We start from the raw sequence: 13,644 nt of genomic DNA on the forward strand, positions 1-13,644 counted from the left end.
GAATTTGTGGAGAAGAAATTATGAAATGCAGGGTATATACTCTGGCAAATTGAGTGTAACCTATTGATTATATTGTATATAACATTCTGCAAAGAAAGAAGGCCGCTGTAACCTATGGCGACGCCTATTTGCTTTTTAACGTGTTAATAAATTGTTACACAATCCCTACCACGTGACTTCCTTTACAGACCTTGCTTGTGTTGTGGAATGTTTGCAGCAGACGACATCATGCATAGTTAACCTTAATTACTTCACATTGTATTTGGAATAACACACATACGACAGAAAAATGACTGAATAAATAGTCCATAGTATGTGTCCAGATGCAGCTTTTTTATTGTAATACAACATCTTTGCAACCATTGTCAGGTTTTACGTCTTATGCATATTATGCGAAACGCCTTCCCCATTTTCATCAGATTTAGACTTTTGTCGAATGAAACGTTTTGATCTGTTCCAGTCCTAGGACGGGCTTCACGAGAGAAAATCTGGAATGGCTGGAACAACTTTTTCGTCAAGCTTTGGGTCACAAACAAGAACTTTCCTTCGATGACTTCAAAAAGATTGTACACTCCCGGAATGTAAGTTATTTTTCATTATTTTATTTTATCAAAGGATACCAAGTACTCATAGATATTATATGCTTCTCTTTCTACATTGTATCCCTCTTCCATGCAGCACAGCATGGCGGCTGGTTTTATTTCTGTCCCATGCAAGCTGGGATCTGTTCTCTTTGGAATATTTTCCCTGGGAATTGAGCTCCTTCAGATATTATCCAGTAATCGCATGAAATTTAGTCAAGACACATTGCATTCTATACGAATAGTTTCTTGGCGTTCTTAAAATCTATATTTAAGAGCCGGAAAATGTAGCATTGAGGCCTTTCAACAATTTATTAGCTAAATTTTCTGTCTTGAATATTCCACATTTCAATATTACTATGGTTATAGTAGTTATGTTCTTTCGTCTTTTTTTGCAGTCCTTTTTCGCGGAGAGGGTGTTCCAGATTTTCGACCGAGACAACAGCGGCACTGTCTCCCTGTCAGAATTTCTCGACGCCATGCACCAGTTTGCAGGAAAGTCACCCAATGACAAGATCAAGTTCTTGTTCAGGGTCTACGACTTAGATGGTGAGTATTGAACTTAATTTTTCAGGTAAAAAACCATGCGATTATTAATTTGCTACAGAGTTTTAAAAGAGTTTGAAGCGGAAAAAATTATGGCAAGAGGGCAAACACAATTGAGTACTAATGCAATTTTTTTTACTTATAATTAATTTCTCAGCTTTGTTTTGGTTTCATATCTTTAAATTTTCAAGCGCATTGCAAATTTAAAATTCAATTAAGTCCATAGGAACATTTTCATGTAAAGCATGCAGAATTTTCATTTTGCAGCTTCATAAACTTACAACTAATTAAAGCTAATTATGTAGCTATAGTGCATACAAGTTGCATATAATTCTTGATGACATGAAAAATTAAAATTCTTACAAAATCTGACGTCTCCAAGTGATTAATGACCCTATGAGACTTTGGCATTGCTCAATTTTAACCTCTGTTGGGATCTCCCTTGTCCTGTATACACCTGTACACATTTCCTTTTCTAGGTTGCGAATTATCTTATACAAAAAATCCCATCGCCTGACCATTAACACAATTAAGAAATTCACTCAATTCAGTAACTTAGCACTTTTCATCTTGGCATTAAAGTTTCCGTTATTTTAGAAATATATACGTCCATTTATCAACTGCATAATTTTCAACTAGCCTTTTTATTGTCACAATAAGAACTCCTTCGGGAGCTTTTCAACGCAAACTGGAATATCGTCCGCTGACCAAGTTACTTTATGCTGATTCTCTCTTGTTAAACTTTTAACTAAAAATCAAAGTTTAAAACTTGCAAGACGAAGTTGATCAGTGACGTCCATTTAAGGGCCTCTGTTGCTAAAAATATAAACTCGGAGTTTAGAACGTTTGATGACAAGTTGGCTAGCGACGTCCTGGGAAGTTCTGTTACCAGATATGTAACTTCAACTCATAACGTTCAAATAACCGATGAAACAGGGAAGGCCAAAGAAAAAAAAAAAAAATCTCGTGATAGATTTAACACCAACTCCAAATTTGAAAGGTAAAGTCTTAGAAAAGTGAGTTGCCAGAACTTTCACCTAAACACGAAACCATTCTATTCTCAGGCGACGGACTGATCCAGCAGAGTGAGCTGCAGAAGGTGATGAAGGCCTGCATGGAAGAGAACGGCATGAAATTTAGTGACGAACAGATTGAAGATCTGACTCTGGCCTTATTCGAAGATGCTGACACACAGAAGCAGGGAGCCATCACTTACGAGTCCCTCAAGGCTCAGTTGGAAAAGCACAATGGACTCCTGGAAAATCTCTCCATAAGGTAATTGCTGCGATGAATTTCTTAAACTGCAATTTGTTAATTACTGACTGATTACGTGTATGTTGTAACTGCAATTTTTTTTTTTCATAGAGTATGCTAACTGGGATTACTTCAATTTGATCTCGAATTGAACAACTCTCCCACTCATAGGCCAGTCTGTTTATTTCTTTAAAGTAGCGTAAAATACTAATTTTTTTTCTAAATTACAACTTTTTCTGGCCACAGCATAGACAGATGGCTAGTGCCTCCAAATTTGGGCAGCAACAAGGAGTCGGCCAAGAACCGCATGAGCAGACTGAAACCCTACCAGATGAGTCTTCCCTACATGAAGAATAATTACGTCTATTTGTCTTTCCTTCTCGTCTACATCGCTGTTAATCTTGGTCTCTTCATTTCTCGTGCCGTGCAATTCAAAAAGGAGAATGGATTTTACATCATTGCAAGAGCGTGTGGTAAGTCTTGCAAGATTTAGTCATTTCATCAGCAAGAATTCTATTTAATTAAAAGTTGTGGAACCTTTTTAATATCTTCTGGTAACAAGATTTTTGTCGGTCTAATTTTCGAAAGTAGATGAAGATAGATTCACACTTGAACAACCCCTTTTATATAATACATTACTACCTATCTATTTTCATTTACGCAGGTCAGTGTCTCAACTTCAACTGCATGTTTGTTTTGGTGTTAATCTTAAGGCAATGTATAACGTACCTGAGGTCGATGGGAGCATCCGCGATCTTGCCTCTAGATCAGCACCTTTATCTTCACAAGATGTGTGGCTGGGTCATCTTCATCTTTTCATTTCTTCATACTCTTATGCATTGCATCAATTTCCGTGAGTATTATTACAAGTTATAGGTTGTAGAACGGCTTTCAAGTGAAATCGCTGAGCATAAAGCTATAGTAACCAAGCCAATTAGTATAGTACAAACTGCGGTAAGGGTCCCCCGCTGGCATAAGGCCAATTTAGTGTAAAACCAACCAACCAACCAATTAATAGCCATAGCTTTCCTTTTTGAAATGAAGTTCAGTTACTTTACATTGGTTTTTTTTTTACCCTTCAACATTCAATCATCGGAAGCGTGTTGAAACTCACGCCCTTTCATCTTTTTTTTTATATCTTATGCTCACTGTGAATAATAAAGCGTTTTAAATATTTATATTTGGGAATAGCAACAGTAATTACCTTTTATTCGTCTCTTGCTCAGCTCTGAATATTGCACCCAACTTGATGGTCAACAACCAGACATACACAGCTGTTGAGTGGCTCTTCACCATGAAACCAGGAATGTTCGGACTGATCCCGGGCATAGCGAATCCGACAGGTGTGGCTCTCATGGTCATTTTGACATTGATGGTGATTTGCTCTCAACCATTCGTCAGAAAGTCTGGGTATTTTGAAGTGAGTTCAGAACATTTTTCTTGAAATGCGTATGTATTTTCGTAGATTAGCCAAGATTTCAGTCGGTGGAACAAGTTTATTTTTTGGTGAACTTTAGGTTTATCGCTTTATAAAGTTTTGCTGATGGTTTGTCATTATCTTGTAGCCATAGAACACGCACTGTTGTGGCTTGTAGATTGTAATTACTAGTTTCAGTTCTTTTAGTTAAGATTTTTTTTGTCTCTGTTGCCAAAATTTAGAGGGAAGAGGAAGCAGCCCTAACAATGCCCCAACCTGGCTACATCCACATACATATGAAGGGTATACACCAGTAAAAATAAACTAAGATTGAAAGAATAATTAAAAGTTACGGAAACGATGGACTTTGTACAACTCTAGATGTAGATGTATACAACGCCAGCTTTCCAATTATAGTGATTCCTTTATTAATAGTGTTGCACTCTCTTTAGTATTCATTCATTAATAATTATTAATAAGGTTACACTCACTTTAGCATTCATTCATTAAATGAAACACTATATTAGGCAGACTAAGGGCAAATGAAATAAAGATCAAAATGCAAGCCAAGTTTTAAATGTTTTTGTCGATCTTGTTTACAGGTGTTTTATTGGACTCACTTGCTCTACATAGCTTTCTTCATATTAACTATCCTTCATGGGCCAAATTTCTGGAAGTGGTTTGTGGCTCCGGGGATCATCTTCCTCATAGAAAGAATTCACAGATCCATCAGAATGCGTACTGGGAGAGGAAGGACCTACATCAGGTAAGCCGAGATAAATGTAGTTAGAAACTCCTGTCATTCATGAAGGGTAATATCAAGTGTTGGAAAATAAGTGATTACAAAGCTTTTCAGTGTATACGTTACAGAATTTTACTAATTCACCAAGCTTGAACACCAATTTACGGAAATAATCTTTATCATACAATTTAAAACCCTGTGTAAAAACATTTTATTAATTAATAAAGATAGGATGCCAATAAAAAGACATTTAGTGATTGGTTAAGTTTTAATACCAGTGTGCATAAGTCGTGTGAATCTTTAGTCATTCATTAGGTCAGCGAAAGTTGACTGTCTTCATCAGTGATAGGAAATTGGTCATTCATTAAGCTATAGTTATTAATTTTTGAAAAATTAGGCCATCCATTTTTCTAATTAGAAATAAAATAAGCTTAAAAGTTATTTTTCCAACACTAATCATTAAGATTAAATGTCTAAAGATGATTTCCCTTAATTTAAAGAGAGAAAAATTGGATTAATCAACATACACCGATGAATGTGAGAAAAGTTTAAGTATTAAATCATTCATTGTTAATAAAGCGTTTTAGTCAGTTTCTAAAGTTACAACTTTCCCCATAATTTACTCTTGTTTCTGAGTTTTGATTACTACATATTCCATTTCTTCCTTTACTGCAGTACAGTATTACCAGTACCTTATCTTCCTATAGTATAGTGTATAGTACGTACTCCAATTCTTTACTGTACTTGATAAATCCTGAGCGGTCATCTTCAGGAGTATTATGTTCAAATTTTAATTTCCTGTGCAATGATTATTGAAATTTTGCTTTGCTTCAGTATTTCTTTTACTATTTAAAAGCTCTGGAGTGTTGTTACCTTCCAAAGTCATCCACTTGGTTATCAAGCGACCCATGAATTTCCACTTCCATCCTGGCGACTACGTCTTTGTCAACATTCCAGCAATTGCAAAATACGAATGGCATCCCTTTACTATCTCGTCTGCTCCAGAACAGGATGGTAAGTGTATAATGAATTGCATTGCAAAAAGTCTAATGAATGCACTTGAATAAATTCAGGTTACCAGAGGAAATACTATTCATAGCATTTTATAGGAAAATTGATCTGTAAAATTAGCATATCTTATCACAATTTCATCTTCACCAGAAGAACTGGACAAGTTGTATGAATTATCTAAAGGCATTGTACAGTATATACTATTCCATTACTTAATAATTGAGTAGCTATATTTCATTGATAATTAATTGGTTACTATTTCTCACTGAATTTTTTATGATTGTGGGTTTCTGAATTAGCTATACAGAAATTGATCTTGTACATAATATATACTTTTCCTTATCAGATGAATTATGGCTCCATATTCGTGCAGTAGGAGAATGGACCAACAGACTATACAGCTACTTTGAAAAAGCACAGGAGAAATGTGAACTACAGCGATGTCGGTTGCAAGTAAATGGACAAGCTCACTGCACATCAATTATAATGCATGACGGAAGTGCTGTTAAGTTGTAAGTCATGGAAAATTTTAAGAAAACAAAATAATTTTACTTTCATTTTTGGTCACATTAAATCTGTAGCAAAGTCAGGTTATTCTATTGTTAAAACTATCTAAGTACATAATTTTGATTTATTAAACACAAGTCATTCCTGGAATTGAATTATGTAAAATAAAAAATGGATTCATTCTTGTAGACTGCAAGATTGTTGCAATTTCATTTCCAGGCCATAGTTGCTTCATTAAAATACTGTCGGTGATTTACTTTGAAGGCAATGCATGATGCATGGTCATAGATTTTAATCTTATTAGATGATTGTTAATTATCCATATCCACATCAGTTTTTCAATACAGTATTTTCTCTTTATGAATCTAAGACAGATTTCTATAGTTAACTTCATTTTGCAGTACTCCATATATGAACACATATATAGAGTACATGTTTTGAATTTACAGTAATTTCTTATCTTGATACTAAAAGCCAGTGTTACAGTAAGTGCATTTATTTTGGAGAATGTTAAGGAAACTTGTAAACTTTGTAACTTGATTTGTAAGTCAACATTTATAAATACAAAACTAACAGCAAGAGAAAGAATTATGTACACTGAAGTCTTAACTCAACCAAAGAGGTATCATGTAGTCAGAGGTTTGCTTATCACCTATATTCTTTTGCCAGGAGAGTAGACGATGTCAGAGACTTACAAAAGAAAGGAGGGAGCCCTCACATGGCTGGAACCCCACGAGTGATGGTGACTGCCGAGACTCCATCAGGTATGAGATTTTTTTTTTTTTTTTTTCAGCATAGGCTCTTGCTTCTCAAGCCAAGGAATATAATCATATTATACACTTCACTTTTTTCATGCTGAAACAATTATTTTAATCATGCTCAATACAACTGTTTTTGAAATAACATGAGTAGTACAATATGTACCGTACTTTGATTTGGTGGTTTCATATTTTATGACATCTAAAGAAGGCTTTGTTGTAATTTTGTAACCCCTAATTTTGGGATAGTATCATTAGCATTCAAAAATGGTTTTGGGGAATAAAAAAAAATGGTATGATAAAGCACCTTTACACACACTTCCTGAATTCTGATACAGGACAACCATATAAACAACAGTTTGTGAACTTGAAGTTTCAAATTTACTGCTTTGCCATGATTTATCTATTTTCCTTAGTTAACATAATTCATTATACATTATACTGTGCTTTATTATACTAGATTTCTATATGACATGAAAATTCAAAAGCAAAGGTAGAAAAATTCTTAATTTAAAGATAAACAAATACAATTCTGAACTGTAAAACAAGAAATCATAATAATATGCCTTGGACCTTACCAAGGTCACTACTACTCTTATAATCAGAGTACTTTACATACATGACCTCAAAATATACATACTATATAAAAAAAAGTTTTCTTTACTTGAAACTGTTTATTTCAAGTTCATTTTCCTAGATGTTTAACATATGTTGATTATAAAGCTGCAGTAACAAAAATTGTATGGGCTTCCTCTTGTTTAAAGTAAACTTGGTCGAAATGGAGTACTATTCAGTAATTTTCTCTTTCAGGAAATGTTAATAATCCTGTTGCAGTACGGAGAAATGGAATTACTAATCATGCATTTGAACCTGATAGCAATGGTAACAAAGTAGATAAAGAAGAAGAAGGGTCTGTTACTCCCATTCAAGAAATGGATTCAAGTAATCCTATGCCACTTGTACCAATTGAAAAGTCATCCTCGCCTAATACCCCTAATGACAGTTCTGCCCGGAAAAAGATGGAGAAATCTAAATCTGTTCCAGATTTAGAAAAACGTCTCAGAAACCAAGACAGAAATGCCATGTAAGTTTTAATTAAACACACCATTAATATTTATCATATTTGAAGGTGTTCAGTGAAGGTTACAAAAAATTGCAAGTCACAATCTTGGGCTCCATTTGTAAACAACCACTGTATATTAATGCAGAATGTTCCAAGAAGACCTTCCTGATATATTAAGAATTGTTTTTTCTTATTTGTAATATATGTAATGAAGTTTATGGTAAAATAATTATAAGCTGTGCTTGAATTTTAGATTAAGGTCCCAGACTCGTGCAGCAACAGAAAGAAGATTCTCTGACAGGGCACTTAAAAAGGCCCAAAGTGAGGTTTTGGCAGGCAACTACGAATTTAACGAGAGCTTAGCCAAAAGTTTCAGGTATAAGAATACATTAAAACATTCTGGGAGTATTGTAAGGCTTCAAAGCCAGTGTAACAACGTCAACAATTAGCAGCTTCTGTAGTTAGTGGGCATAAGAATTCCATGTACTAGTTTAGTGTCGTTTCTGATATGGTGAAGAGTTCATTTAACCTTGCTAATACTGTGCTGTACTGTAATACCTGCTAGTTAATTTGAATTTCTTTCCTATCTTGGACCTTTATCATCCATCACTAACATTCTAGTTATCTGAAGTATCTGTTTCCCTTCTGTCCTGCAGTTAATAAATTTTCCATATTAATACTGAACTTTAACCATTTCTGTATTTTGGATTAATACTCTATACTAAAGATAGTCTTGTCCTTCCCTACTAATGTACCATACTAGAAGATTCTTGCCTTCCCTTGCTAATACTGTAGTACTGTTGCAAAAATAAATTATTTTTTATATGAAAGATTCTTATCTTCCAATAATACCACTGTACTATATATGTATACTTTACTTTTTATATGCTGCAAATTTTGTCCTTCCTTGCTAATCCACTGCACTTAATGATCCCTTGCTATGATACAAACTGCAGTACTTTTAAGATTCCTTGTTTTCCCTTGCTAATCTTCCTCTGTAATGTTTTTTATACGTTTCCTTGCTTATACTGTACAATAATACAGTAGCTGCATTATTTCAGTGCCTGATTTCTCTTTCCTCAATAGTTTATCTGTTGTCTTGAACTATTAAAACAAAGCAGTATATTATATATTTTTCTACAGGTATATTCGTCGAAAACCTAAGGTCATCACACTGGATGTACCATCAGATGAAGAAGAATGCAGCAGTGGTTCTGAAGAGGACAGTGACAATGAAGAAATAATGAGTGAAATTACTGATGAAAACCAGACCTGTGTCACAATAGCAGTCCCTAATAATGTCAGTGGTATGTATACACAAGTCTCAGAATCACTGTGCTTTTAAGAAATATGAGGCGCCACAAATAACCTTAACCCTCACAGCCCGGGCTAATTTACGCTAATGCATACACCCATAACCGGGCTAAATTTAAGGATAGTTTAAGGCCGGACAATTTAAAAAAAAAAAAAAAAAAAAGAACTTGACAATACATGGTACATTGTGAAAAAAAAAATTCAAAATAAAAATTTCTATACCTTTCATGGGAAGTTGAAATTTAATACATCCCACCCAGTGCAGGCCTCTTTTCCCTAAGACAGTCATGAAAATATGCTAATTTTACAAAGTTAAAAGTATTTTTTCAAATTTTTCTTATTTTATTTTGTTAAATTATACTTACAGCTCACGCAGCATCATAACAGATAGAACTAAAGGCAGTAGGTACTAATAAACTATGAGTATATATTTATGGTAAATTATTTAGGACACATCCTTGGTTGGGAAGTTGCAACAACATTCCCATTTACCACTTCAGGCAAGACTGAATCTGACACTTTTACTGCGATCTGAAGAGTTGGCCAGTACATAGTGATAAATGATACTTTGAACATTTTTCCTGCAAAATTCATTCAAACTGTATGGCATGCAGTGATAAATGACACAAACATTTTTCCTGCAAAATTCGTTCAAACTGTACGGTACGCATTCTTTGAAAACAGCTATGTATATGTAAACGTTTGTGTTACCCATCCATAACGGGTTAAAATATTTACCGCTTGCACCAATAATTTGTGAATTTAAAAAAAATAATTTTTAGTTGAAGAAAATTCTTGAATGATCTCAACCTACATTGAAAAAACTTTACTTTTTATGTTAAATGAGAATTGGTTGAACACATTACTCATGTTTAAGAAAATACTCATTAGATTTTGAACTGATCAGTAATTGAACACATAAATTTTTAAAAATCCCAATGTTAGTACCTCATACATGACATTGTTCAGTTGCAATTCCATCTACTAATATGAGCTCAGATAGTTTTCACGATAGCCTTAAGAAACTTGTATGTACAGTTTTGATGAATGAAATTTAAAAAACTTGCATGTACAATTTCTGATGAATGAAATAGTAATTTTGATTAACCTACTTCTCTTCCCAGACACTTCTGCTCTTGCAGAAGAAGGAAGAGTACGCAAGAAGTCACAAGATGCAAAACAACGGCGAATATCTAGACAAGAGGAAAGGCAAATGAGAAGAAAAAGTAGGCGGGAGGAAATCATTGCAGAGGGTGGATGTGCAATTGGAAAGCCACTTGTTGTATGTATCTATGTAGTTCTGAAGTAAAATTTAATTCTTTTTAATGTAATGTGGTCTTATTCAGCTCTGGTAAGATTTTATTTTAGAAAACTTACAGCTCTGCATTGTACAGTGTAGTTTTCTTACTCCCTAGATCTTTGTTGATGGTCCATTCGGTGCTCCGTCTAGCCACATTTTTCATGCTCAGCATGCAGTTCTTATTGCAACTGGAATTGGAGTTACACCCTTCGCTTCAATTTTACAGTCAATTATGCATAAGTACTGGAAAGCTCGCCACTCATGTCCTAAGTGTTCACATTCATGGACATCTGACTTGCCCAAATCTGTTATGAATCTCAAAAAGGTAATTTTATTAATATGTATTTTAACTTTGCATCATATTACCATTGCAACATACTTCTGTAAATAATTTTTACTGATAATGAATTGCACTGTACTTAATTACATTGCTTCTCCAAATCAACAGGTTGACTTCTTCTGGATTAACAGAGATCAAAGATCTTTTGAATGGTTTGTGAATCTGTTGTCACAGCTGGAAATAGAACAAGCAGAACAAGGGGGAGTGCTAGAAAGATTTCTGGACATGCATATGTACATTACATCTGCCTTACAAAAAACAGATATGAAAGCAGTAGGATTACAACTAGCTTTGGATCTGCTACATGAAAAGGTAAAATGTGAACAGCCATTGAGCATTAACACTATACGTATGCAATGTGGGGTGTAGAAATACAGGCAACCATTGGTTTCTGTTTATTGGCTTGTTTCAGAACTTATAGTTTTACATTGTGCAAAGGCTTAGTGCATATTTTACATAGCAGTTAATATCACTTTAGTTTGTTATACTTTAATTTGAATGTTAGCATTACATGTATAAACACATGAAATTTAATAATGAGTATTTAGTTCTGTGTACATGTGTGCATAGTATTATACATAGTATTAGTTATGGCACTTAATTTGAAAATACCTTTTGAAATATTTCCAGTGCTCTGTACAGTGTATAGACTGTTTAGGGGTGAAAGTATATGTCTGTTACATTAGCTGCAATTGTTGTGCTATTCTTACACAGTTATGATCTCATTCACTTTTAAATCCTAACTATATTTTTTATACAAACTTGATTTTCCAATATGAATATGAGCATTAATTATATAAAAGTTTAAATTAAATATATGCCAATTTAATAACAATATATGTATTGTAATTCCAGGAGAAGAGGGATCTCATCACTGGACTGAAAACAAGAACAAATGCAGGAAGACCTAACTGGGATAAGGTACTTATATTTTACACTAATATGTTTATCTAATCCACTCACAACATATGTATATTTCATTAGATACATAACCATTACAATGTGCCTTTTATAACTGTATGCTTATACTTGTAATAGAACTATCTCCTGTAAGTGTAAAAGAATATGTTTATATTTTTTCATAATACAAAGCCCTGTGCTTATATTACACGACCATGATTACTGCAAGCTTTCAGTTAACAAGACAGTAAAAGATTATTAAAAAGCATTGTGCTTTAATATCTAAGGTAATACAATTTGCAGTTAAAACAAATCTTTTCACAGGTATTCAAACAGCTGCAGAACCAGCAAAAAGGAAAGATAACTGTATTCTACTGTGGACCCCCTGCTTTAGGTCGAACACTGCGATACAAATGTGATGAGTATGGCTTTGATTTTAGGAAGGAAATTTTCTAGTTTTGTTGTAGTACAAAAAGCAGTGTGAAAAGAACATTTTCTTGACACCATAGAAATAGTTTTCCTTAAAGTAGAATAATTCAAGAATTACCAGTAATCTCAGAAGCTATTTTCTAAAACTGATTCAGTTTAATCTGAATGTTTTAATAACTATTTTTATCATATTTTTCTTGTTCAGATATATTGACAAATAAGTCTCTGATAAATAAAGTGCATTAATTTTTTAACTATATAATGTGAAGGCTATTTTATGAACCATTTTAGGGTTTACCAAGAATTAAGAACTTTTTAGTGACCAAGAAGTACTAGTGATTAGTGAGCACATCTGGTTACAAGCAGAGGTGAATCAGTGTATTGTTAATAAATTATTTTTTACATTAATGCAATCTTTTGTATGCATGTGTACTCACAACTGTATATTAGATCTCTTATAGATGTATTAATATCATATGCTATCATAGTATGGTAATGGAACAGCATGCACCATAAAAATTAGCTTTTGTGTGCAATCTTTCTTAGTTTTTGCTATACAGTGCTGTATGTGATATACAGCCGACAGCCTAATAGATTCTACATATTATTTCTATTTATATTACAGAGTAGTAATGCAAAAATTACTATCCTTAAACTATTAAACAAATTTTGACCAATTTGAAGTTTTAAGGAAGACCCGTACATTGTACTTGAAGTCAAGAAAATACCTCCATTGTGACTCAGCCAGTAGGATTTTATGGATTACTGACAAGTGATTGACTATTTTCACATCAGTGGTATATTACCAATGTGACAGATGTGAAATTAAGGTTTGTCATTCCTTGATAACCACTAATATTTAGCCTGCTTAATGAAAAGGAAACTTACCCCAAGTAGGATTTCCACTACTGTATTGAAGTCATAAACAAAACTTGTGAGCAAAATTAATTTTCTTGTAAATCTTATATTTCAGGTATACTGATATTTTGTTAATTTTTGTATTACACAGTTATGTTTGAGGTTATCTTTTGCCTCTTGACACAAAAAGCTGAATAAATTATTATATTACCTGTGAATGGTAACATGACCTGTTTTTTATAGTGAATTCAAATTAAGTAGATATTAGGTTTAGCAGATCTGTGATGTATAATTTTTCCTTTGTATATAGTATATATATATATGATTATATGTATTCATATGACTTGGCTAATAAAGACCATATTTTATTAATTTCTGCAGGTTTTACTACTTTGTGCATTTCCTTTTAGGTATTCATTAGTCATTTAAAAGCCTTTGCATCTTTAATAAATAAAAATTAAAGCGACATACAGATATTTCAAATCATTTTTCTCTGTATTACGTATATGTGTTGTGATATTTTTATTTACCATAAATAATTGAATGCAATATTGTTACAAATTTTTGGCTTTTTCACATTCCAATTCCTCTTGCTCCTATACATAGGTAATTGCATCACCCAAA

The 13,644-nt window shown here is 33.4% G+C and overlaps 1 protein-coding gene across 5 annotated transcripts in view; it reads left to right on the plus strand.

Annotated features, from left to right (window-relative positions):
• LOC135214477 (NADPH oxidase 5-like) overlaps positions 1-13,392 on the plus strand; it is a 141,521-nt gene extending 128,129 nt beyond the window's left edge. For 4 of the 5 annotated variants that reach the window (XM_064248830.1, XM_064248828.1, XM_064248844.1 and 1 more), the window contains 18 exons: positions 461-581; positions 980-1,130; positions 2,192-2,402; positions 2,628-2,854; positions 3,046-3,234; positions 3,608-3,801; positions 4,401-4,564; positions 5,397-5,554; positions 5,898-6,063; positions 6,728-6,822; positions 7,627-7,900; positions 8,133-8,255; positions 9,023-9,186; positions 10,318-10,475; positions 10,609-10,818; positions 10,942-11,145; positions 11,689-11,754; positions 12,058-13,392. In XM_064248830.1, coding sequence (XP_064104900.1) covers positions 461-581; positions 980-1,130; positions 2,192-2,402; positions 2,628-2,854; positions 3,046-3,234; positions 3,608-3,801; positions 4,401-4,564; positions 5,397-5,554; positions 5,898-6,063; positions 6,728-6,822; positions 7,627-7,900; positions 8,133-8,255; positions 9,023-9,186; positions 10,318-10,475; positions 10,609-10,818; positions 10,942-11,145; positions 11,689-11,754; positions 12,058-12,189 — 3,007 coding nt within the window. In that variant the 3' untranslated portion in view covers positions 12,190-13,392. The remainder of the gene's footprint in view (positions 1-460; positions 582-979; positions 1,131-2,191; positions 2,403-2,627; positions 2,855-3,045; positions 3,235-3,607; positions 3,802-4,400; positions 4,565-5,396; positions 5,555-5,897; positions 6,064-6,727; positions 6,823-7,626; positions 7,901-8,132; positions 8,256-9,022; positions 9,187-10,317; positions 10,476-10,608; positions 10,819-10,941; positions 11,146-11,688; positions 11,755-12,057) is intronic. The other variant, XM_064248835.1, reaches the window with a different exon arrangement.
• Positions 13,393-13,644: the final 252 nt, after the last annotated feature.

The sequence above is a fragment of the Macrobrachium nipponense genome, chromosome 19 (assembly GCF_015104395.2).
Source record: "Macrobrachium nipponense isolate FS-2020 chromosome 19, ASM1510439v2, whole genome shotgun sequence".
Classification (NCBI taxonomy): domain Eukaryota; kingdom Metazoa; phylum Arthropoda; class Malacostraca; order Decapoda; family Palaemonidae; genus Macrobrachium; species Macrobrachium nipponense.